General features: G+C 44.1%; 1 protein-coding gene across 1 annotated transcript in view; it reads left to right on the forward strand.

Annotated features, from left to right (window-relative positions):
- Nucleotides 1-25497, forward strand: part of LOC138642825 (lipoxygenase homology domain-containing protein 1-like) — a 302432-nt gene that overhangs the window by 259136 nt on the left and 17799 nt on the right. The window contains exon 26 of the mRNA XM_069731356.1: nt 22316-22394. Within this exon, the coding sequence (XP_069587457.1) occupies nt 22316-22394 (79 nt within the window). The remainder of the gene's footprint in view (nt 1-22315; nt 22395-25497) is intronic.

Genomic DNA, 25497 nt, shown 5'->3' on the forward strand with positions numbered 1-25497 from the left:
CTCCATGACAGCTTGCAATCCAACTTGTTTGAATAGATAACAGGAGCAGGAACTTCAATCCTGCACCATAAATTTACAATGGTGTGGGATTTAAGCCCATTATTGACCAAGCTCCATAATTTACAGCTTTTGGTCATTATCAGGTTAAATGATTTAGTGTCTAATTCAATAGGAGCATCACTTTAAGGTTTATATTAAAACCATTCATGCTCTGCCCTGGTCACAGTTAAATCCCAAGTGTTGTTCCTCCAAGCAAATCATTGTTTTTTTAATTCAATCCCCCGAGCCCTAGATCCAAGATGTTCAACGTTTTGTATCTTTACCCTGGATAGTGTACAGTATTCCTATAGGGTTTACTTGCCATGTCCCATGCTAAATTCACATGGTTAGTTAATCAACATGGTAGTTTATCAACTACTAGTTCCATCAATTTTTCAGATGAGACTCGGCCATAGATTTCAATTAGTGTGTAAAAAAAACCTCATACTATACGTGCACAATCCATATTGACTCCATTTTTAATGTATCCATTGTAAATATGACGTAGTAAACAGAATTTAGCCTAGTATTTTTTTATTTGCGGATGTAAAAAAATGAATGGCAAACATGGTCATATGGATGGCACACGGGCCACCATATAGATCAAAAAAGCTTCTGGTTTATTGGACAAGAAACAGATAATTTTTCATATGCACATGTGAACTTAGCCTTTGGCTGGGTTCACATGACCATAATAAAACTCAGGCTATGTCTGTGCAACATTTTCCTGGGCCGTGGGGTACTCGGAACTGGGTCAGATGGTTCTTAAAGGGGTGGTCATGGCAGTGGTGACCCGGTCTGTGGCCCTGGGCGTGCAATCAGAAGGGGGATTAATGATAGAAATAAAGTTATTATAGGGAAAGGGGATTGTTCATGACGCCACCCATGGTGTTCTGCCAGGGATAGCCGATGCTGTGGTGCAGATCCTCTGAGACAGATGGTGATGTAGCAGAGTTGGTACAGCTCTCCACGGGTAGAGCTAGGCCCCAGGGCAGCTATGGTGTCAAAAGTGATGGTGAGCTTTGTGGTGCAGGGCAGGTGGCGCGGCAATAATTCAGACAGTGGGGTGCAGTTTCCACACTTTTATTCACAGTTCTTCATGGCACCCAGCCGGGTGTGCCATATATGTGCCTTTCCTGGCAGACTCACTGCGCTGGCTCTCTCCTCTCCTGCCCTGTGCTGCGCACCCAGTGTCTCAAGCCAGTAGTCGCGGGTCCTGTCGGGCAACATCTTCACTGTCGCCTGGACCCTCTGTGTCTACCTTTTCAGTTAAATAGATGTGCATGTGGTTGTCACACTTGCAGACATGACAGCCTCCAGGTTCCTAGCTGGAACTTGCAGTTCCTCCACTAGATTAGGGGCCAGTTCCCCTACTGCGATGTGGTCCCTCCACCTGGTGATGGTCAGCGTGGATACGGGCCCCACGGGTGGACTTCTCACTACCCGTGCCCCTAGGACCCCATCTTTCTCTCTCACTTTCTGCAACTTATCTCTCTCTGTCTTCTGGTACTGGGATGAGCTCCTCACTCCTCGAGTCCCCAGCTCCTCGAGTCCCCAGCTCTCTAACTCCCTCCTCCCTCCTGTTTCCATGACCACCCTACTCTCTCCACCTACACTCTCTACCTAGTCCCTCCCTGTGCCTGAGAAGTCTGGTGTTGGATGCGAGTGTCTGGGTTCTGGGTAGTGCCCTCCCTTACCTGAGAGCAGGGTACCACACCTCTGGCTGAGGTGCAGTACCTCTGTGGCGACTTGGACCCTCAGGGGCACCACATCTGCAGTTTTGAGTGTCTGGCAACATAGTGTACAAGCGAGAGAGCTGCCTCCTATTGACATCCACAAGCTTGGTCCGTAATCCAGTCCAGATTAGTGCATGATGTCATTTGTTCACACAAACCATTGTTCCTTATGAAAAATTGCTTGTGTGCATCAACAGACTACTGTTTTATAGAGTCGGTGTGCTGTCCATTGAACAGGTGAATAACACGCTGACAATATATGCTGTACGCTCATCTGAACAAGTTCTTATGCTGTGCTTTAAATATATATTGCAAAATGTGTTATTATATTCTTGTGGATAATTTAATTTTAGAAGGGGTGGTTGCCATGCATAAAAATATTGAGAAATTCCATGCTAGAAACAATTAATGCAATTAAAGTTACCCACAATAGAACAGCTTCTCATTGCTAACATTCAGAGTTATCTATACAACCCACGCTTCCTTTAGGTTGGGTCAATTTTTGGCAGTCTTTTGGCAACATCAAATTTCAGGAGCACACACTTCTCTGGCAAGCAGGAGGCAGGGGATTGATGATTGCCAATTTTATCAAGCGGCCTTGTCCTACGGTTGGCCTGACCCCTGAGTCCTCCAATGCTGCAAGCAGAGGCAGTGTTTTCATTGCAGGATCAGAGGAGTATAGCGACATTGATGCTGGCTGGATTGAGTGGAGATTTCGAGCTCTATAGAACAGAGCTTATAATGACTGCACTTCTTACCTAGGAGACCACAGCAGTGACACTGTCAGTAGTACTGGACTACCGGCCAGACGGACAGGCAGGCGAGGGGAGGTCAGGAAAGTCGTATCAAGGCAGAATTGTCATGCAATAGGGTAGTCAGAGATCAAGCAAGGGTCAATAACAAGAGATATACTAATACAGCAGGATATACAACAGAACCAGTAGCAAAGCTATAACTGTCTGCTGAGGGTTATAATAGCAAGGAATCCAGCCCCTGGCCCCAGCAGAGAACTAACTGAAGTTGACCACTGAAGTACCAAAACAAAACAGAAAAATGGGAAGGACACAATTAAGCAGGACGAGGCTTTAGCTGAGCAACACTTGCGCTGCCCATCTACAATCGGCCTTAATGCTGCGCCACCTAGTGGACGTTACAAGCAATATCCGGGAAACTGGGCAGTACGTAAACAGGATAAATTTCCCTCCGTTCTTGCAAATATGATTATTAAAAAAGAAAGTCAATGTAATGTTTTATTTGTTCTGTATGTTGATGTTTAAAGGGACTCTGTCACCTGAATTTGGCGGGACTGGTTTTGGGTCATATGGGCGGAGTTTTCAGGTGTTTGATTCACCCTTTCCTTACCCGCTGGCTGCATGCTGGCTGCAATATTGGATTGAAGTTCATTCTATGTCCTCCATAGTACACGCCTGCGCAAAGCAATCTTGCCTTGTGCAGGCGTGTACTATGGAGGACAGAGAATGAACTTCAATCCAATATTGCAGCCAGCATGCAGCCAGCGGGTAAGGAAAGGGTGAATCAAACACCCGAAAACTCCGCCCATATGACCCAAAACCAGTCCCGCCAAATTCAGGTGACAGGTTCCCTTTAACAAGTAAACTTTTCAGCTGCAAATCTCAAGTTCAGCCCCAATGTGCATATGAAAATAACAATTGTGCACACTTACAAAGAGGATAGATATTACAAATTAGTCTTTGAAAGCATAAACCGTGCATTAAAAGGAGGAACATGTATGAGCTTCACAGCAAATGGTGTCACACTGCGACCAGATCTTTTACTCCAACCATATTTTTTCTTTAGTTATATCATCCTGACTTTACAAGCGCAGACTGTGTAGATGCAGACAACATATTCTGGCCGGAATTCCCTAGACTGTACTCGTGAGTAGTGTTGAGCGATACCGTCCGATACTTGAAAGTATCGGTATCGGATAGTATCGGCCGATACCCGAAAAGTATCGGATATCGCCGATACCGATATCCGATACCAATACAAGTCAATGGGACACCAAGTATCGGAAGGTATCCTGATGGTTCCCAGGGTCTGAAGGAGAGGAAACTCTCCTTCAGGCCCTGGGATCCATATTAATGTGTAAAATAAAGAATTAAAATAAAAAATATTGATATATTCACCTCTCCGGCGGCCCCTGGACATCACCGCGGGTAACCGGCAGGCTTCTTTGTTTAAAATGAGCCGCTCATGTGACCGCCACGCGACCAATCAGAAGCCGCGACGTCATTCGCAGATCCTAAATTCCTAGAATGAGGAGTTTAGTGCCTGAGAATGACGTCGCGGCTTGTGATTGGTCGCGTGGCGGTCACATGAGCGGCACGCGACCAATCAGAAGCCGCGACGTCATTCTCAGGTCCTAAACGCGCTCATTTTAAACAAAGAAGCCTGCCGGTTACCAGCGGTGATGTCCAGGGGCCGCCGGAGAGGTGAATATATCAATATTTTTTATTTTAATTCTTTATTTTACACATCACTATGGATCCGATACCGATTCCCGATTCCACAAAAGTATCGGAACTCGGTATCGGAATTCCGATACCGCAAGTATCGGCCGATCCCCGATACTTGCGGTATCGGAATGCTCAACACTACTCGTGAGTCACTAATTAGAGTCGAGTATTTTGAGCTGATATAACAAACACATGAAGCTTAATACAGAAATCACACAGTGAAATAATTTGTATCTGCATTTTGTTACTTTCTCCCCATTTAGAATATTTTGCATTTATAGTTCACAGCTGGTAAAATTTATTTGCCCATTAAAAGTACTTGATGCCTCTCAATAATTATTTCTGCTAGCATACATTAGGCAATTCAAGATAGACTAAAGACGATTATAAGAGGACAATCACTGATGTTTGCCACTTGCTGTTTTGCATTTTGTTCTCATTGACAGATTTTTATGAAATATAGTGGCTCATGGAAATAATGTTCCAAGATTACTGATTTTCTTTATTATTCATAGATTTTTTTTCATAATTATCAGACTGTAATTACTATATATGATTTTTTCATTGCTGCCACAGCTGCAATCTTTGGAAGAAATGAGCAAATCTTATGTACCGTAATTCTAATTTGCCAGATTTGTCGCATTTTTAAAAAAAAATCATTTCACAGTAAATCAAGTAAATGCGAATCACAATACTTCAAAGCTTCCAATTGCCCATAAAAGACATGTGCATCCTAGGACTGTATTTAACCCCTGTCAACCACTTTATTGCTAACACAGCCTTAGTAATGTCCAAGTGACCTCAATATACATGACTATTAATAAATGCTGGATTATAACCAGTGATAACTTATAGCCTATTTAATAACACTGGTGTTGTGCTTCCAAATCTTAATGAACATGACCGCTGGAGTAAGATGCACCTAATTCATTAAAAAGCACACGCCACTTCAAGGAGGTATTTTGCTACTAATTTAAACCCCTTGAGTAACAGCAGTCTGAGCATACATGCTCAGATCAGACTTCACTCTACTCTCTGTCTAAATGCAGATTTGAAGTGCCATTCGTACAGCTAACAAGCCAAGCAATGTGCTGATCATTAGAAAGTATATCACAGGGCTTGTCAGCTGAAGGCATGGCACTTCAAAGCAGCAGTTAGGTACCGAACCCCAGACAAGGACTTCTTACTGTACGTCTGTGTTTCTGCTCAGTTCAGCAGCCTAATAAAGCTTGTTGAATAGCTGCAGCATAGCCAATCAACTATCTTTAAGGCTGTGGGCACTGTTATGACCTGGTGGTCAGGACAATAATGGACCTGGTGGTTAAGAGCACACGGAATGACCTGATAGTTACTGATAATATAGGACGAGCTCTGGGACGTGGGAACTCTGCTGACCGCAATCCCTAATCCTATCACACACATTAGAAATAGCCGTGGATTGCTCCTAACGCTCCCTATGCAACTCGGCACAGCCTAAGAAACTAGGTAGCCCTGAAGATAGAAAAATAAAGCCTACCTTGCCTCAGAGAAATTCCCCAAAGGAAAAGGCAGCCCCCCACATATAATGACTGTGAGTAAAGATGAAAATACAAACACAGAGATGAAATAGATTTAGCAAAGTGAGGCCCGACTTACTGAACAGACTGAGGATAGGAAAGGTAGCTTTGCGGTCAGCACAAAAACCTACAAAAAGACCACGCAGAGGGCGCAAAAAGACCCTCCGCACCGACTCACAGTGCGGAGGCGCTCCCTCTGCGTCCCAGAGCTTCCAGCAATCAAGACAACAATCAAAATAGCAAGCTGGACGGAAAAATAGCAAACCAGAGAAAAACAAGCAGGCACTTAGCTTCTGCTGGGAAGACCGGTCACAAGAACGATCCAGGAGTGAACTAGACCAATACTGGAACATTGACAGGTGGCATGGAGCAAAGATCTAAGTGGAGTTAAATAGAGCAGCCAGCTAACAAATTAACCTCGTCACCTGTGGAAGGAAACTCAGAAACACCCACAGCCACCAGAGGAATTCCATGGACAGAACCAGCCGAAGTACCATTCATGACCACAGGAGGGAGCCCGACTACAGAATTCACAACAGTACCCCCCCTTGAGGAGGGGTCACCGAACCCTCACCAGAGCCCCCAGGCCGACCAGGATGAGCCAAATGAAAGGCATGAACCAGATCGGCAGCATGAACATCAGAGGCAAAGACCCAGGAATTACTGGAGTTTCCACCTCGAAGTACGAGAATCCAAAATCTTCTCCACCACATACTCCAACTCCCCCTCAACCAACACCGGGGCAGGAGGATCAACGGATGGAACCACAGGCGCCACGTATCTCCGCAACAATGACCTATGGAATACATTATGGATGGCAAAAGAAGCAGGAAGGACCAAACGAAATGACACAGGATTGATAACCTCAGAAATCTTATATGGACCAATGAAACGAGGCTTAAATTTAGGAGAGGAAACCTTCATAGGAACATAACGAGACGACAACCAAACCAAATCCCCAACACGAAGTCGGGGACCCACACAGCGCCGGCGGTTAGCGAAACGTTGAGCCTTCTCCTGGGACAATGTCAAATTGTCCACCACATGAGTCCAAATCTGCTGCAACCTATACACCACAGTATCTACACCAGGACAGTCCAAAGACTTAACCTGCCCTGAAGAGAAACACGGATGGAAACCAGAATTGCAGAAAAACGGCGAAACCAAAGTAGCCGAGCTGGCCCGATTATTAAGGGCGAACTCAGCCAACGGCAAAAAGAACACCCAATCATCCTGATCAGCAGAAACAAAGCATCTCAGATATGTTTCCAAAGTCTGATTAGTTCGTTCGGTTGGCGAATTGTCTGAGGATGGAAAGCAGAGGAAAAAGACAAATCAATGCCCATCCTAGCACAAAAAGATCGCCAAAACCTCGAAACAAACTGGGAACCTCTGTCAGAAACGATGTTCTCCGGGATACCATGTAAACGAACCACATGCTGGAAAAATAATGGCACCAAATCAGAGGAGGAAGGCAATTTAGACAAAGGTACCAAATGGACCATCTTAGAAAAGCGATCACAAACCACCCAAATGACCGACATCTTTTGAGAGACGGGGAGATCCGAAATAAAATCCATAGAAATATGCATCCAGGGCCTCTTCGGGACCGGCAAGGGCAAAAGCAACCCACTGGCACGAGAACAGCAGGGCTTAGCCCGAGCACAAGTCCCACAGGACTGCACAAAAGAACGCACATCCCGCGACAAAGACGGCCACCAAAAGGATCTTGCCACCAAATCTCTGGTACCAAAGATTCCAGGATGCCCAGCCAACACTGAACAATGAATCTCAGAGATAACTCTACTAGTCCATCTATCAGGGACAAACAGTTTCTCCGCTGGGCAACGGTCAGGTCTATCAGCCTGAAATTTTTGCAGCACCCGCCGCAAATCAGGGGAGATGGCAGACAAAATTACCCCCTCTTTGAGAATACCTGCCGGCTCAGGAACACCCGGAGAGTCAGGCACAAAACTCCTTGACAGGGCATCAGCCTTCACATTCTTAGAGCCCGGAAGGTACGAAACCACAAAATCAAAACGGGAGAAAAATAACGACCATCGAGCCTGTCTCGGATTCAACCGCTTGGCAGACTCAAGATAAGTCAAATTCTTGTGATCTGTCAAGACCACCACGCGATGCTTGGCTCCTTCAAGCCAATGACTCCACTCCTCGAATGCCCACTTCATGGCCAACAACTCTCGATTACCAACATCATAATTAGGCTCAGCAGGCAAAAACTTTCTAGAAAAGAAAGCACATGGCTTCATCACCGAGCCATCAGAACTTCTTTGCGACAAAACAGCCCCAGCTCCAATCTCAGAAGCATCAACCTCCACCTGAAACGGGAGCGAAACATCTGGCTGGCACAATACAGGGGCAGAAGAAAAACGACGCTTCAACTCCTGAAAAGCCTCTACAGCCGCAGAAGACCAATTGACCACATCAGCACCCTTCTTGGTCAAATCAGTCAACGGTATAGCAACACTAGAAAAATTAGTGATGAAGCGCCGATAAAAATTAGCAAAGCCCAGGAACTTTTGCAGGCTCTTCACAGATGTCGGCTGAGTCCAATCGTAAATGGCCTGGACTTTAACAGGGTCCATCTCGATAGTAGAAGGGGAAAAAATGAACCCCAAAAATGAAACCTTCTGAACTCCAAAGAGACACTTTGACCCCTTCACAAACAAGGAATTCGCACGAAGGACCTGGAACACCATTCTGACCTGCTTCACATGAGACTCCCAATTATCCGAAAAGACCAAAATATCATCCAAATACACAATCAGGAATTTATCCAGGTACTCTCGGAAGATGTCATGCATAAAGGACTGAAATACTGATGGAGCATTGGAAAGCCCGAATGGCATAACCAGGTACTCAAAATGGCCCTCGGGCGTATTAAATGCTGTTTTCCATTCATCGCCTTGTTTAATACGCACAAGATTATACACCCTCGAAGATCTATCTTGGTGAACCAACTAGCCCCTTTAATACGAGCAAACAAATCAGACAGCAACGGCAAAGGAAACTGAAATTTGACTGTAATTTTATTGAGAAGGCGGTAATCAATACAAGGTCTCAAAGAACCATCCTTCTTGGCCACAAAAAAGAACCCTGCTCCTAACGGTGATGACGACGGACGAATATGGCCTTTCTCCAAGGATTCCTTTATATAACTCCGCATAGCGGCGTGTTCTGGCACAGATAAATTGAACAATCGGCCCTTAGGAAACTTACTACCAGGAATCAAATTAATTGCACAATCGCAATCCCTATGAGGAGGTAGGGCACTGGCTTTGGGCTCATCAAATACATCCCGATAATCCGACAAAAACTCTGGAACTTCAGAAGGAGTGGAAGACGAAATAGACAAAAATGGAACATCACCATGTACCCCATGGCAACCCCAGCTGGACACAGACATAGATTTCCAGTCCAATACTGGATTATGAACCTGTAGCCATGGCAACCCCAAAACGACCACATCATGCAGATTATGCAACACCAGAAAGCGGATATCCTCCTGATGTGCAGGAGCCATGCACATGGTCAATTGGGTCCAGTACTGAGACTTATTCTTGGCCAAAGACGTAGCATCAATTCCTCTCAATGGAACAGGATACTGCAAGGGCTCCAAGAAAAAACCACAGCGCCTAGCATACTCCAAGTCCATCAAATTCAGGGCAGCGCCTGAATCCACAAATGCCATAACAGAATAGGATGACAAAGAGCAAATCAGAGTAACGGACAATAGAAATTTAGACTGTACCGTACCAATGGTGGCAGACCTAGCGAACCGCTTAGTGCGCTTATGACTATCGGAGATAGCATGAGTGGAATCACCACAGTAAAAACATAGCCCATTCCGACGTCTGTGTTCTTGCCGTTCAGCTCTGGTCAAAGTCCTATCACATTGCATAGGCTCAGGCCCATGCTCCGCCAAATGGTGCACAGCTTTACACTCACGCAAGCGTCGATCGATCTGAATGGCCAAAGACATAGACTCATTCAGACCAGCAGGCATGGGAAATCCCACCATGACATCCTTAAGGGCTTCAGAGAGACCCTTTCTGAAGATTGCTGCCAGGGCACATTCATTCCACTGAGTGAGCACAGACCACTTTCTAAACGACTGACAATATATCTCCGCTTCATCCTGACCCTGACACAGAGCCAGCAAGATTTTCTCTGCCTGATCCACTGAATTAGGTTCGTCATAAAGCAATCCAAGTGCCAGGAAAAACGCATCAACATCACGCAATGCCGGATCTCCTGGCGCAAGGGAAAATGCCCAGTCTTGAGGGTCACCACGTAACAAAGAAATAATGATTTTCACTTGTTGAACAGGGTCACCTGAGGAGCGAGGTTTCTTTTTTTTTTTTTTTTTTTTTTAACCATTCAATTTTTATTGAGAAAACAGAGTACAATTAAAATGCAACATGGGAAGGAAAAAGGGGGAGGAAGGGGGAGGGGAAGAGGCAGACATAAATGTAAATATCCACGATCAAGAATGAAACAAAAAAAAATTACAATACATGGGCGCATACATAGCTATGATATCAAACAATTGAGTCAGCTGGCAGAAGAAGGGGGATGGTGGTCAGGCGAGGAAATAAAAGGTGAGGAGACCCAAGGGTCCCACCACGTAAGGACCTTATTCTTTTTTGCAAGACAGTCCGCAGTAATCGACTCATAACTAAAGTGCAGATTAATTTTGGATATCAATTCAGGTCTGGAGGGAATATTAGAAGATTTCCAATGCTTTGCAATACATTGTCGGGCCGCCACAAGAATATTAGAAATAATGGGTTGAAGGGAAGATGGGAAGTCCAAGAGAGATATACCCAATATTGCTAAAGGGCCAGTTAGGTTGATAGGAAGATGGGTCACCTCTGAAAGAATCGCTTCAACCTGACGCCAAAATATTTGCACACTAGGGCAACTCCACCATACATGAGCCAGCGAACCAGAAACACCACAATTTTTCCAGCATAATGGGGAAGAGGAGGGATAAAATTTAGCTAATTTAACAGGAGTGAAGTACCATAGGAGCTGAATTTTTTTGCTTTGTTCGAGGTGACCAAGACACGAAGAGAATTTGGAAGGATGCAGCATAGCCATGCTCCAATCCTCCGGGGAAGCCTCGAATGCAAGGGCACCCTCCCAAGTGGACATAAATGGGAGTCTCTCAGAGAAATCATGGGAGAGGAGGGATTTATAAATGATGGAAATGCCATGATCAATCCACGTGTTTGGTCTGAAAAATCTGTGGATTGGGGTCTCCATACCCAGGGGGGACACGGCCACACCGAAGGAGTTACAGTGTTTAAGGAGGCTACGAATTTGGAAATACTGAAAAAAAGCCCTAGGAGGCAAGTTATAGCGAGCAGTGAGGTCCGCAAATGATCTCAGGCCCGACTCATTATAGAGATCATTCACTCGGTGTATTCCGCAGTCCCCCCAGGCAGAGAGAGACAAACCATCTATTGCGTATTCTAATGCTTGAATAGAGACGTAGTCAAATATAAAAGGGAGGTAAGTAGGGCAGAGACTTGTCCAGACCTTAGTGGCGGAGCAAATTGTTTTAAGAGGGGAGCTCCGACTGGGCGGCTGGAGCAAACAGATCTCCAGCAAAAGTTTGAGGGAACTCAAAGCACGACTCAATATGGAACCACTGGAGGTAGGAGTTCCCCTCCCACCAAATCTTAAGGGGGTCTAGGAGAGCAGCTTTGTGGTAAAGGTGGATATTAGGGGCACCAAGACCTCCCCTGGCATATGGGAGAGACATTAGAGAGCGTTTTATTCTATGTGGCTTGTTATTCCAAATAAAACGGTCAATAATTGCTTGAAAAGCAGAGAGGTACTTAGAGGGGATAGCGAAGGGGAGGTATCTAAAAAGATATATAAGTTTAGGGAGAATTAACATCTTAGACGTTTGTATCCTAGCCATCCAGGATAGATGAGAGCAGGCAAGCTGGTCAATTTCTTTTTTAATTTCGTGGAGGGTTGAATCACAGTTAAGGCGAACAATGTTTTTAATATGGGTAATTTGAATACCTAGATAAGTGAATCCGAGTGGAGACCATATAAAAGGGTAAATATTTTGGATTTGAAGTTGGAGAGAGGAAGAGATAAATAGGGGAAAAATTGTGGACTTGGACAGATTTAGCTTATAATAGGAGGCTTCAGCAAATTGGGTAAGAATGGAAGACACTGCAGATAGTGACTGTAGAGGAGCAGAGCAAGACAACACCACATCGTCGGCGTAGAGGCCAATTTTGTGTTCCTGACTTCCCACCATTACCCCCCTAATGTCAGGGCATTGCCTCACCGCAGCCGCCAGGGGCTCCATGACTAAAGCAAAGATGATGGGGGAGAGGGGGCAACCCTGCCGGGTCCCATTTGAAATAGAAAATATACGGGATTTAAAGCCGGCTGAGCGAACTGAGGCACAAGGATTGGAATACAAAGCCAAAATAGCTGAAAAAATCTGGCCAGTAAGACCAAATTTGTGCAATGTAGATGCTATATAGCCCCAGTGCACCCGATCGAATGCCTTTTCCGCGTCGAGAGATAGGAACACACTGGGGAGGCTCCGCCTCTCCACCACATCCAGCAGGTCGATCAAGCGTCTCGTACCATCTCTAGTTTGCCTACCCGGGACAAACCCAACCTGGTCTGAGTGAACCAAGGATGGGAGCACCGATAATAACCTATTGGCCCAGACCTTAGCATATATTTTTACATCGCAATTTAAAAGGGCGATGGGACGAAAATTGCCAGGAGAGGTCATAGGTTTCCCAGGTTTAGGAAGTGTCGAAATACAAGCCTCCAGACCCTCTCTCTCAATAGTACCCATAGAGCGCCAGTAGTTAAATAAACGAATGAGAAAAGGAGAGAGGATAGTGAGAAAATGAGAGTAGTATGAGAAGGAAAAGCCGTCTGGACCCGGGGCAGAGCGTTTTTTGGCCTCTTTGATTATTTGGGAGATTTCAATTGCTTCTATAGGGCCGTTAAGGAGCGACAACTGCTCCGGATTAACAGTGGGGAGATTCGCTTTATTCAAAAAAGCGTTAATTGAGTCCTGAGAAGGTTGAGGAGTATTTACGTCAGAATCTAGGTTATATAATGAGGAGTAGTATGAGGCAAATTCTTCAGCAATATGAATTGGGTTGTAAATCCGAGAACCATCTGACTTAAGAAGATAAGCAATTTTGGTTTGGGCTTCTTTTTTTTTAACGCCTTTAGCTAGTAAGGCGCCTGCCCTGTCACCCATGGAGTAGAATTTGGCTTTCGATTTCCTGAGCGAATTTTCTGCTCTATGGAGGAGGAGCTGGCGAAGGCGCAGGCGTGCATCAGAAAGATTGGAAAATAATTGAGGGGAGGGGCAGGCTTTGTGGCAAGACTCCAGCCGGGCCACTTCAGCCAAGGCAGATTGAAGATTTAAGTTATACTTGCGTTTAGCTGTCGCAGCCATCTTAATGAAAAGGCCACGAGCCACTGCCTTGTGAGCGAACCAGAGGGAGTCCTCACGCACATCCGCCGAGTCATTAAAGGCAAAGAATTCCTGCAAAGAGTTTTCAATTAGTGTAAAGTTCGCTTGCTCAGAGAGAAGGTGGTCATTAAGGCACCAGTGTGAAGGGGGTCTGATTGCAAGAGGGTCTTCTAGGGAGACTGACACAGGAGCATGATTAGACCAAGTGATATTACCTATATTTGCAGACATGCAGTGGGGGAGAGCGACATCATCTACTAAAATATAATCAATTCTACTGTAAGAACCGTGACGAGGGGACCAAAATGTGTAGTCTCTCTCATTACAATGGAGATATCTCCAGATATCGTGTAAATTGTAGGAGCTAATCAGCTGGGCCACATCACCCCTGGCCACGGCCGACGATGAACAGTCCAGATTCTTGGATACTGGAATGTTGAAGTCTCCGGCAACTAATTTATGACCATGCTGATAATTACCTAAGATTTGAAATAAATTATTTAGAAATTTAACCTGACCAAAATTTGGGCCATACACAGAGGCAATGGTGTAAGGGGTATTGTTGATTAAACATAAAATTATAATGTATCTGCCCACAGGGTCGGCTGTAGAACTAATTAGCTGGAAAGAGTTAGCCTTGCTAAAAAAAATTGCCACCCCAGCATTTTTGGTCTTCCCATTCGCAAAAAATTGGTGGGGGTATAGATTCGAATACATTCTTATATTGTCCCGTTCTAGTAAATGAGTCTCCTGTAAGCATATAATATCGTGTTTGGATTTAGCGAGCTGACGCCAGACAATCGATCTCTTACCAGGGGAGTTGAGGCCGTTAACATTAATAGAATATAAAGAAACACTCATTGTAATATGTTACACAATTTGCTGAAGAAGATACGCAAACCCATTACCCACAAAAAAAGCATAAACATGTCGTGGGATACCTCGCAAACTCCATCTGCGACGAGGGGGGGGGAAGAGGGAAAGGAGGGGGGAGAGGGAGGGAAGGGGGAGAAGGGAAAAACAAACATACAAAATCCAAACATTTAAACAAGGGAACATCCAGGGAAATCCTGAGTCTGAGGTGAAAATAGAAAACAGTTCACCAATGGGGCAATATGCTGAGCAGAGTCCTGCCAGGAACCAGCCTCAGCAAAAAACTCAGCAAGCAAAAAGAAGAGAAAAAAAAAAAAAAAAACGAGAACTAGAACTGAGTGGGAAAAAGGAAAAAATAAATTCTTCCAGCCAGAAAATGGTTAAAATAGACACTTCAGGCGACCTTCCAGTCAGCGGTAATACGGCGTCTCCGGGGACCAGATCCTCCAGGTTTGGTGGAAGCAGAGGCAGGAGTGGGCGCGGGAGGGTCAAAACCCCATTGGGACAGGGTCTTGGCTGCTTGCGACGGGGATAGGCACGTGGTAAATGAACCGTCTTTACGAATGCAAAGTTTGGTGGGGAAACCCCAGCGGTATAATATACCCTTTTCCCTCAGGATTGAGGTGTATGGTGCAAAAGCCCTGCGGAGGGCTAGAGTTCCTGGAGACAGATCAGGGAAAACTGCAATGGTAGCAAATCGTTCAGGTAGCGACGGCTTCGATCTTAGTGCTTGCAGAAATTCCTCCTTCATAACAAAAAAATGGATGCGAGCTAGTACATCTCTGGGTACCGCAGGGTCAAGGCCTGAGGGTTTAGGGATCCGATGAATACGGTCGATCACAACGTCATCTTTGGAATAAAGTGGGAGAACAGATATGACAAAGTCTTGTAGAAAGACTCTGAGATCATCAGCCCCAATTGATTCAGCAATGCCTCTTAGTTTCACATTATTTCTCCTGGATCTGTCTTCCAAATCCAGGGTTTTAGCATGAGTTTTGGTAACAAGCAGCTGCAGGTTATCATGAGCTTCCCACAAATCATTGTGAGAAGCTACCAGTTCGGACATTTTATTTTCAAGATGATCCGTGCGGCCTCCCAGCTCCTCCACCTCCCCCCTGAGCTCTGCCATCATGGAACGCATATCCTCCTGCAGGGAGGTACGGAGGTCACCAAGCATGTCTCTGAGCAGCGTTGCTGTAACTGGAGCCTCTGCGAGATCAGCTGCTGCTGTGCTTGAGGCAGAAGACTGAGAGCCTCGGCGTGCAGCTCTGGAGGATCTAGGAGAAAGCGGCGCCATCTTAGGCCTCTGAGGCTGCTGAGGGGTGGCTGCAAAGAAGTCCACAATGCGCCTGGAAGGGTCCCCTGCGCCGGCTTTAGATTTCCCCATACACTCACCGAACGGTAAGGAGCAGGAGTGGGGAGTTCTGGAGGAGAAAGCACCGTCTGTGCACTGCTGTGTGCCGCTTTATGAGTCCTGGGAATGGAGCTCCCATACTATGCAACCTGCACCATCAGAAGTCAGGCCACACCCCCGAGGAGCGAGGTTTCAAGGCAAGAAACAATTTACAATTATTTTTGAAATTCAAGAACTTAGATCTATCACCAAAAAACAAATCAGGAATTGGAATCCTAGGCTCTGACATCGGATTCTGAACCACAAAATCTTGAATGTTCTGTACACTTATAGTGAGATTATCCATCAAAGAGGACAGACCTTGTATCTCCATGTCTACACCTGTGTTCTGAACCACCCAGATGTAAAGGGGAAAAGAGAGACAAAACACACTGCAAAGAAAAAAAAATGGTCTCAGAACTTCTCTTATCCCTCTATTGAGATGCATTAGTACTTTGGGCCACCTGTACTGTTATGACCTGGTGGTCAGGACAATAATGGACCTGGTGGTTAAGAGCACACGGAATGACCTGATAGTTACTGATAATATAGGACGAGCTCTGGGACGTGGGAACTCTGCTGACCGCAATCCCTAATCCTATCACACACACTAGAAATAGCCGTGGATTGCTCCTAACGCTCCCTATGCAACTCAGCACAGCCAAAGAAACTAGCTAGCCCTGAAGATAGAAAAATAAAGCCTACCTTGCCTCAGAGAAATTCCCCAAAGGAAAAGGCAGCCCCCCACATATAATGACTGTGAGTAAAGATGAAAATACAAACACAGAGATGAAATAGATTTAGCAAAGTGAGGCCCGACTTACTGAACAGACTGAGGATAGGAAAGGTAGCTTTGCGGTCAGCACAAAAACCTACAAAAAGACCACGCAGAGGGCGCAAAAAGACCCTCCGCACCGACTCACAGCGCGGAGGCGCTCCCTCTGCGTCCCAGAGCTTTCAGCAAGCAAGACAACAATCAAAATAGCAAGCTGGACGGAAAAATAGCAAACCAGAGAAAAATAAGCAGGCACTTAGCTTCTGCTGGGAAGACCGGTCACAAGAACGATCCAGGAGTGAACTAGACCAATACTGGAACATTGACAGGTGGCATGGAGCAAAGATCTAAGTGGAGTTAAATAGAGCAGCCAGCTAACGAATTAACCTCGTCACCTGTGGAAGGAAACTCAGAAACACCCACAGCCACCAGAGGAATTCCATGGACAGAACCAGCCGAAGTACCATTCATGACCACAGGAGGGAGCCCGACAACAGAATTCACAACAGGGCACTTCTGGCCCCATCACAGCCATGCCAAGTAATGGCCACCGCACCGCATGACCTGGCCTGACAGTGTAAAATAAATAAATCATCTTTTTAAATGATGTGCGGACCCCCTTTTTATTTAACAACCAGCCAAAGGAAAGCAGACAGCTCTGAGCTGGTCTTATTATGCTTGGAAGAGGCCAATATCCATGGTCCTTCCCAGCCTATTAATAACAGCCTCCAGCTGCCTGCTTTTCCTTTGCTGGTTATTAAAAATGACAGAGCGTCACATGTCCCCACATCACATCCTCAGTGGTGATAGTGTCACATGTCTCCACATCACATCCACAGAGGTGATAATGTCACATGTCCCCACAGAACATTAGCAGTGGTGATAATGTCACATGTCCCCACAGAACATTAGCAGTGGTGATAATGTCACATGTCCCCACAGAACATTAGCAGTGGTGATAGACCATCACGTTTCCACTTTACCCCTGACATAGGAGTACTGTGAACATAAGAGTCTGTGGGGATGGGTGGGGATATATGTACATGTATACCACATAATGCACTTCAGCTGCTGCAGAACCTCAGTCTATAGTGATGTGTGTGTATGGATGTGTGTGGGGTTGGATGGATGTATGTGCGTGCGTGCGTGCGTGCGTGCGTGTGTGCGTGTGTGTGTGTGTGTGTGTGTGTGTGTGTGAATGGATGGATATACAGCTCTGGCAAAAATTAAGAGACCACTGCAAAATGTTCAGTTTGTCTGATTTTTCTCTTTATAGGTATATTTTTGAGAAAAATGTAAATTGTTCTTTTATTCTATAAACTTCTGACAACATGTCTCTGAATTTCCAAGCAATAAATTTTGTATTTTCTTTCTGAAAATGAGAAATGGTCAAAATTTAAAAACCCAGTGCTTTCAGACCTCAAATAATGCAAAGAAAACAAGTTCATAATACTTTAGAAACAACAATACTAATGTTTTAACTCAGGAAGAGTTCAGAAATCAATATTTTGTGGAATAACCATGATTTTTAATCACAGCTTTCATGCGTCTTGGCATGCTTTCCACCAGTCTTTCACATTGCTCCTGGTGCAAAAATGTAAGCAGTTCTTCTTTGTTTGATGGCTTGTGACTATCCATCATCCTCTTGATTACATTCCAGAGGTTTCAATGGGGTTCGGGTCTGGAGAATGGGCTGCCCATGACAGGGTTTTGATGTGGTCGTCTATTAAATTTTGCCAGAGCTGTATGTGTGTGTATGGATGTATATGTCTGTATGGATGGATGTCTGTGTATGGATGGATGGATGTGTGTGAGTGGATGGTTAGAGAGATGAGGGAGGGATGGATGCACACTGCACATTATACTGTTCTATGTAGAAGCCTTTTCCTTACTGGTTTGTCCAATCAGCTGAGTTATTCCCCTGCTGCCTGTCACTGCAGGGCGATTGGAGGGGCTGGACAGGAGGCAGGAGGGGGAGGGTCTGGCAGAGACTGGGGGCATTTAAGAATAGTCTCTGCCAGACAGGAAAACTCTAGTCAAGGAGTGAGCAGCTCATCCAGAATCAGAAGAAAGCTTGTATAGAACAAACTGTCAGCATTCTGCATCCTAGGCATAGACACAAATTATACAGAAAGCACTTTTCAAAAATTTGCAGACCTCCCAAACATCCAGGATCCTTTGGGTCAGTTCCAATATTGAGACTCTGTCCCACTGTCCCAGCCGGGATCTTACTTTTCCCTCCTACACTGAGGTTGTATCAGCCTCAGAAAAAACAACAGAAGCAGGGCATGGACACGTGGGTCACGTTTCTGCCAGAACTTGTCTAGTCGGGATCCTGAACCTCGCTCCCTCTAGTGACGTCACTCGCCTATTTCCACTGCATCCGGAAGCTGCAGGAGCTCGGAGTCACTGATGAGGAATCTTCATTCTCCTCACACAGTGCCCGGTCTGCCTGTCCTGTGGCATCTGTCTATGTTACTGGGGGTGCTGTGTCGTTACCGGAGCCACTCCTGACGCGCTCCCTCCTGAAATGAAGAAGCAGTGTCAGTAATCTGTGGTAAAACTACTACTTCCAGCATGCAGTGTCAGTAATCTGTGATAAATCTACTATCCCAGCAAGCGGTGTCAGTAATCTGTGGTTAAACTACTACTCCCAGCATGCAGTGTGAGTAATCTGTGGTAAAACTACTACTCCCAGCATGCAGTGTCAGTAATCTGTGGTAAAACTACTACTCCCAGCGTTTGGAGACCTCCTATTCTGCCTAAACAAACGTCAGAATTATGTTTTTTGGTTGCCTAGACATTGCATTAAAATGCAATAACGGGATGAAAAGATTTTATCTGCACCAAAATTGTATCATTAAAAACATCAGCTCGGCACGCAAAAAATAAGCCCTCACCCAACCCGAGATCACGAAAAAAGGAGACGCTACGGGTATCAGAAAATTGCGCAATTTTTTTCACCACTTAGATAAAAAAAACAATAGCAGGTCACTTTAAGAATTTAGTGAACCTAGTAAAAAAAAGCCAAACAAAACTGTCGGATTGCACTTTTTTGCAATTTCACCACACTTGGAATTTTGTTCCCATTTTCACTGCAGAGTAAAGTGCTGCAGTGCGCAGGCGCTGGGAAAGGTCCAAGAGGCACTGCACTACTTTACTCTCCCCTCAACAGGACAGAGAAGTACGCCTGCGCAGGAGCGCTGATGCCGGAGAGCGAGGAAGAAGCAGGAGGGCGGTGTCGCAAGAAGATGGGAAGCGCCGGACCCAGACCTGTGACACCCATTGGACCGGACCGCCCCCCGGGTGAGTATAATACAACTTATTTTTCTTCTCTTGCAGGTCGGACCGGGGACTTATCTACAGCATTATAGGATACTGTAGATAAGCCCTGAAAGGCGGTGGCCACATCTTATAGTGTCAAAATCTACTGACATGTTTCCTTTAATTAAACAGTGATATACACACATCATCATCACTGTCACTCACTATCACTATGCCTTTGGAATATGGGAGGAATCCCACATACACACGGGGAGAACATACAAACTCCTTTCAGATGTTGCTCTTATTGGGATTTGAACCCAGAACTTCAGCACTGCAAGGCAAAAGTGCCAACCACTGAGCCACCATGTTGCAAGCATACTGTGTTACCCTTGGATGTGTCATTATTTATTTTTAGTCCTAGTGACCACTGTGAAAGCTGATTACTGAAACACTATAGGTAGGTTCACGTAACCGATTTCTTTACATACAAGAAAAAACGGACCTATTATTCTGATCAGACTTTGATCAGAGTTTGATCAGAATTGCATCAGTTTTTCTCATACATGGAGAGACAAAAATTAAAGTTTCTCCCCCTTCTCCTTTCTGTCCATCAAAATTGAGTGGATCTATAGACGAGCTTTGCTGATTTTGATCTGACCCCTCGGATCAAAATTGAACATGTCTCCAGTTTTTGTGCACAGGACTATAGAATAAATAGGTATGAGTGGTATCTGTAAAAAACACGGATAGCACTTGTTTGAGAAAATTGGTTGTGTTCATGAGCCCTAAGGGTGTAGAGTGACAATTTGGTATCTATGGAGGCAGTATGTGGTGTTTGGCATTAGACAGAAGCTAGCCCTGGCATTAATTCATACAGTGTACCAGCATTTAGTTCATGACTAATCTTTCTCCGTTCTGGTCACTCTTGTGGGGTGCACACCAGCCTCTACAGTTCTATTCAGCAGCAACTCAATCTTCGTTTTCTTTTATGCTAGGAACACTGTTATCTAGATATTACTGCATACCAATATGAACTGGGGCACAGACTGGTGTGCATGCAGCATGTTGTTTTTCAGTCTGTTTTCCATCATGTGCATGTAAATATGTGTCCTGCCTTTTCTTTGAGCTGGGTATTATATTGATGCGTCTACTAGCTGGGTCCAGTCCTTCTCAGTTCTTATCCACATGCATGTCAATTGACAAACGGTAAGGATTTTAATATTAGAGTTAGGACTGTCCCAATTAGGGTCACCGTGAAGTGGTGGGATGGCTTTTGCATTGTTTTGATCAAAAACATGTTAACTAAATATCATATATTATTTTCATGCACAATGCTGTTCATTTATTTACTGCAGGGTATTTAATTGTTATGTTTCTGTCTTTGTTTTTTTTACATACCAATAATGTATCAAAAATTACATTTTAGCCTATAGACATGTTTCTCAGTCCTTTTGATTTATTTGTCAGTGTTTTCATCCAGGTCAAAACCTTATTGAAATATGCATGTCTTACTAAAATATACATGACTGATCAGATAAGCTATGGAGTCTATGAGTCAGACTATTCTGGACCCTGTAGTAAACTGAGTTCCAGCAAAAGTAAAGATAAATACTGGACTTAGATTAGAACATCACATTGTGCTTTTTGTCAGTTCCTTGATGACCATATGTTAGGCGTCGAGTTCCCGCCGCTGCACAGGGGGAATCTCAAGCCACCTCCGCTACTGTCTCCCATTCTTCTCCAGCCACAGTGGAACCTGCTCAGCGGAGACATTGGTCCCAGCGTCTGGCTCAGTCAGATACTGTGCGCTTGGTTACTGCTGATCTTCCAGGCTCAGCCATTGTAACCAGCACTGTTCAGCGGCGAGCAGACGCTTCAGGGACTAAGTCCTGCTTTTCCACTACTGAGCATGCCCAAGGTACGACATCTCATTGGAGGTTGGGGGTCACATGCTCAGGTCCTGAAGCAGTTCCTATTGGACCACTTGGAAGGTCCTGGAGAGCTTTCTCTATAAAAAGTTTGCATGGCCACACGGCCATACGCTAGTATCAACTTATGTTTATGAGATTAGCTACTTTGTGGTCTGTGTCAGCAAGTGCTCATGGTCTGCTGTATAGCCACTATAATTCCGGCATCTCCGGAGAGGAGTTTGTGTGTGTGTGAATTTAGGGCTGGGGTATAGCCACTAGAATTCCGGCACCTCCGGACAGGAGTTGTTTGTGTGCTGTTGCTGACTGAATCACCACTGTATGCTACCTGCTCCGTTAGTGAGCTGTGATCCTCTGTGAGGTTAACAGAGCACAGCGTTACCTCTAATCCTGGCGACTCTGTGAAGCAACAGGGTTCGCTCCTATACAGACCAGGTGACTGAACTAGTGTCTATTCATGCGTAGTACCGCCATATAGTGCAGCCATCTACTAGCAGCAGGTTCCACTCCTGCACGGTGGACCCCGGGCTGCGAACGCACCTATACTATCTCCATATTTACTCGGTGCGTTCCTCCAGCCCTAACACCATATGTGTGAATTTTACTTTAATTTTATTATGAATGTATCCTATTGGGCTGCTGCTTTATATGAAATTATTTGAATACTGTGAACTAAAACATCAAAGCTCAGATATTTACAGTTTACATTGTAAATCTATCACTTATTTTTGATTGTTGTGCATCATATATTTTACATTTTCTGTAAACAGGTTGATACATTTATAATCACAGCAAAGAATGTAGGAAGAATCTCACATATTCAAATAAGCCATGATGGAAAAGGATTAGGTGAGTTCTCTTTGTGTTCTAATACATATACAGAATGATTGCATTGTAAAATATGTGACCTGTCATATCAGCACCACATCAATATAGTACTGGTCAGAAGTTTGGACACACCTGTTCACTGTTCACCTGCTGTACTTATTGGAACATTGCAGATTCTCACTGAAGGCACCAAACCATAAAGCAACAGATATGGAAACGAGTCGTGAAATAAACCAGAATATGTAAACCTTGGATTCCTTTCACTCTAATTCAAACTTTACAATATCAAAATTTTCTAGAGCAACTTTATCTCATGGTCACCTAGAACAACTTTCCAACAATCTTGCATGAGTTTCCATCAGGTGCGGAGAACTTGTTGGGTGCTTTTCCTTTCCTCTGCAATCCAACCCTTACAAGTACAAACCAGATGGGATTGCAAGTCATTGCTATCTTGGGTATTTGTGCCTTCAATTTGGAATAAATCACTATCATTGTCCTAAGTAAAGCACTCCCACACCAACACACCTCCACTCCATGCTTCATAGTGGGCAGCAAACATGTAGAAACCATTGGTTCACTTTTTCTGAGTCTCACATTAACATGGCGGTTGGTACCAAAAATCTATAATTTTAACTCATTAGAGCACAATATAGATTTCCACTGATCTAATGCCTGGTCCTAGAGTTGATTGGCCACACAAGTCTTTTCAATTTGTATGCTGCCCTTAGTAGTTTTTTGCATAATGATGGACTGCTATTTCCATAAACTTAGTTGAGCGGCTCTTACCTGGCTTAGAACAGTTGGGGAATAGGGCTCAGCACTGTATGAAACTAATTACCAACACTGACTCTGAAAAACAAAGCTCATAGTCGCAAACCTGATAGTTTCTGAAAGTTGGCAAGTCCACAAATGAACTCTTGGCAAAAATATAAACTGTCATGTGCAGACCTCGGGATTCCAAATCATATTTTATTAATACCAATGCGTTTCTTCATCGGACCAGTCCCCTTCTCAAGGTATAAAAACCAAATGTGCACTGTGCAGGGTAGACCAACTGGAGACTTTAAACAGGAAGTTTTTGTACCTTAGGTTTCTTTTACACTTACCGTGGTTTTGCATCCTATTTTTGCAGCCCCAATAGATTTCTATGGGGCCGCAAAAAGGGGCTGCAATAATTCCACGAAGTGCCGTACGCCGTATGGTTGTGAGGGCTGTATTTACGGCTGTGAAAAATATCGAGCCTACTTGATCTTTTTTATGGCTTACAAACACGGCCTCCATTGAAAATCAATGGGGCTGCAAAAACAACAGAAGCTTGTTTTTGCGGTGCACCGTGACTTCCGATTTTGCAGAACGCCATTTTTTTTTTCAATACTTTTTCCATAGTATTGGAAACCAGAAAAACGGCGATCTGCAAGTTTTTTGTGGTCTGTTATTGCGGTAAATGTAAAAGAAGCCTTACACAATTGTTTTTTATACCTTGAGAAAGGTGCCGGTCTGGCACAGAAATGGGTTTGTATTAATAAAAAACTATTTGGAATACCAAGGGTCTTCATTCCTCCAGCGCCGACCACCTAATAATGTCAGTGTCCATTTTTTCCATTATATATCGGAGGGCGCAACACCACAGGGAAGCAGCAGTGACTTTCCATGCTTTATAGGTGTTGTGCTTGAACACAACATCTTCAAGTGAATGCGACCATCGCTTATACTTATCTTTTACAAACAGTATTGCCCTATTCTGTGTGCACTTCTGTCCATCTCCAGAGCTTCAGAAATGAATTTTTGGCATATGTATGCGTTGGAGAATGCCAAGAAGGAATAGCATTTGCATCAGAGTTAATTTGAGGAATTTAAGGTTCAGCACATATTTTGGTTTGCTTCACACGTGTTTCTAAACTCATTGTTTCCATATATGTTCCTGATTTTGTTGCTTTCAGTCAGAATCTGCATATTCTAATAAAAAAAAAGGAAAACCATTGCTTAAACAAGTGTGTCCAAGTTATTGTCTTGGACTGTATGTATTGGAATTTAGTATGCAAGTAAAAGTTCTAAGAGTGAAATGTAATGAACAAAGTTACAATGGATTGTCTAATCAACTGATGTAATTGCAAGCTATGTTTATTACTTCCATTAAAAATCAGTATGAAATTCAGTGAATAATGCTTTTTATCAGTTATTTTCATATGCATTTTCAAAGTTAGTACACCAGCCATATCTGGTTTTGGATCTATGCATTTTGTATAGTGAAAACTCATGTCAGACAAACAAGGAATAGACCTATAAGGGTCATTTGGATGTTTTGGGTTGTCATTATGATTTAGAAAGAGAAAACACAGTAGTTTGACAGTAAATGGCTTCACCCAACCACTAACCATGAGTGTAGAAAAAGTTTTGGTGTTATATTCATATCCTCTAAAAAAAAGGCCAAGAAAGCAAAAATTCTGCCGTAGTATGTAAACTTTTGAGCACAACTGTACATAATGTGTGCTTAGCAGAGCTGTGTAAGTATACAGTGGATGCAAAAAGTCTACCAGATTTTTGTCATGTCACAAAAAATCATATCAAGAAGAATAACTTCAGCACTTTCTCCATCTTTAATGGCACTCCTAATCTGTACAATTCCCATGAGAAACAAACGGAAATCAATTGAAGGTGGGGAATAAAAATCACAAAACTAAAATAATGTGGCTGCATAAGTGTGAACACCCTCATATAAATAGAAATGTAGTTTTGTTCAGAATTAGCCAATCACATTTAAACTCATATTGAATATTAGAAAGTACACAGTAGGATTTTTCTGACATTCACATAGTTGCATTTTACAGCAAAAGCCATGGTGCATAAACAGCTTTCAACACAGCAAAGAGATATCATTGTTGAAAGTTATCAGTCAGGGAAAGGGTACAAAAAAATGACCAAGGCATTAGGTATATTATGGAATAATGTGAAGATGGTCATTAAGAATGGGCCTAAATTTGTCACATCAGTGACATTACCTAGAACTGGACATCCCTCAAATCTTGATGAAAAGACAAGAGTAAAATTGGTTCAGAAGGCTGATAAAAGGCCTTCAGCAACATTTAAGGAGCTACAGGAAATTCTGGCAAGTCTTGATTGTGTA

Source organism: Ranitomeya imitator, chromosome 6 (assembly GCF_032444005.1).
Source record: "Ranitomeya imitator isolate aRanImi1 chromosome 6, aRanImi1.pri, whole genome shotgun sequence".
NCBI classification, from domain to species: domain Eukaryota; kingdom Metazoa; phylum Chordata; class Amphibia; order Anura; family Dendrobatidae; genus Ranitomeya; species Ranitomeya imitator.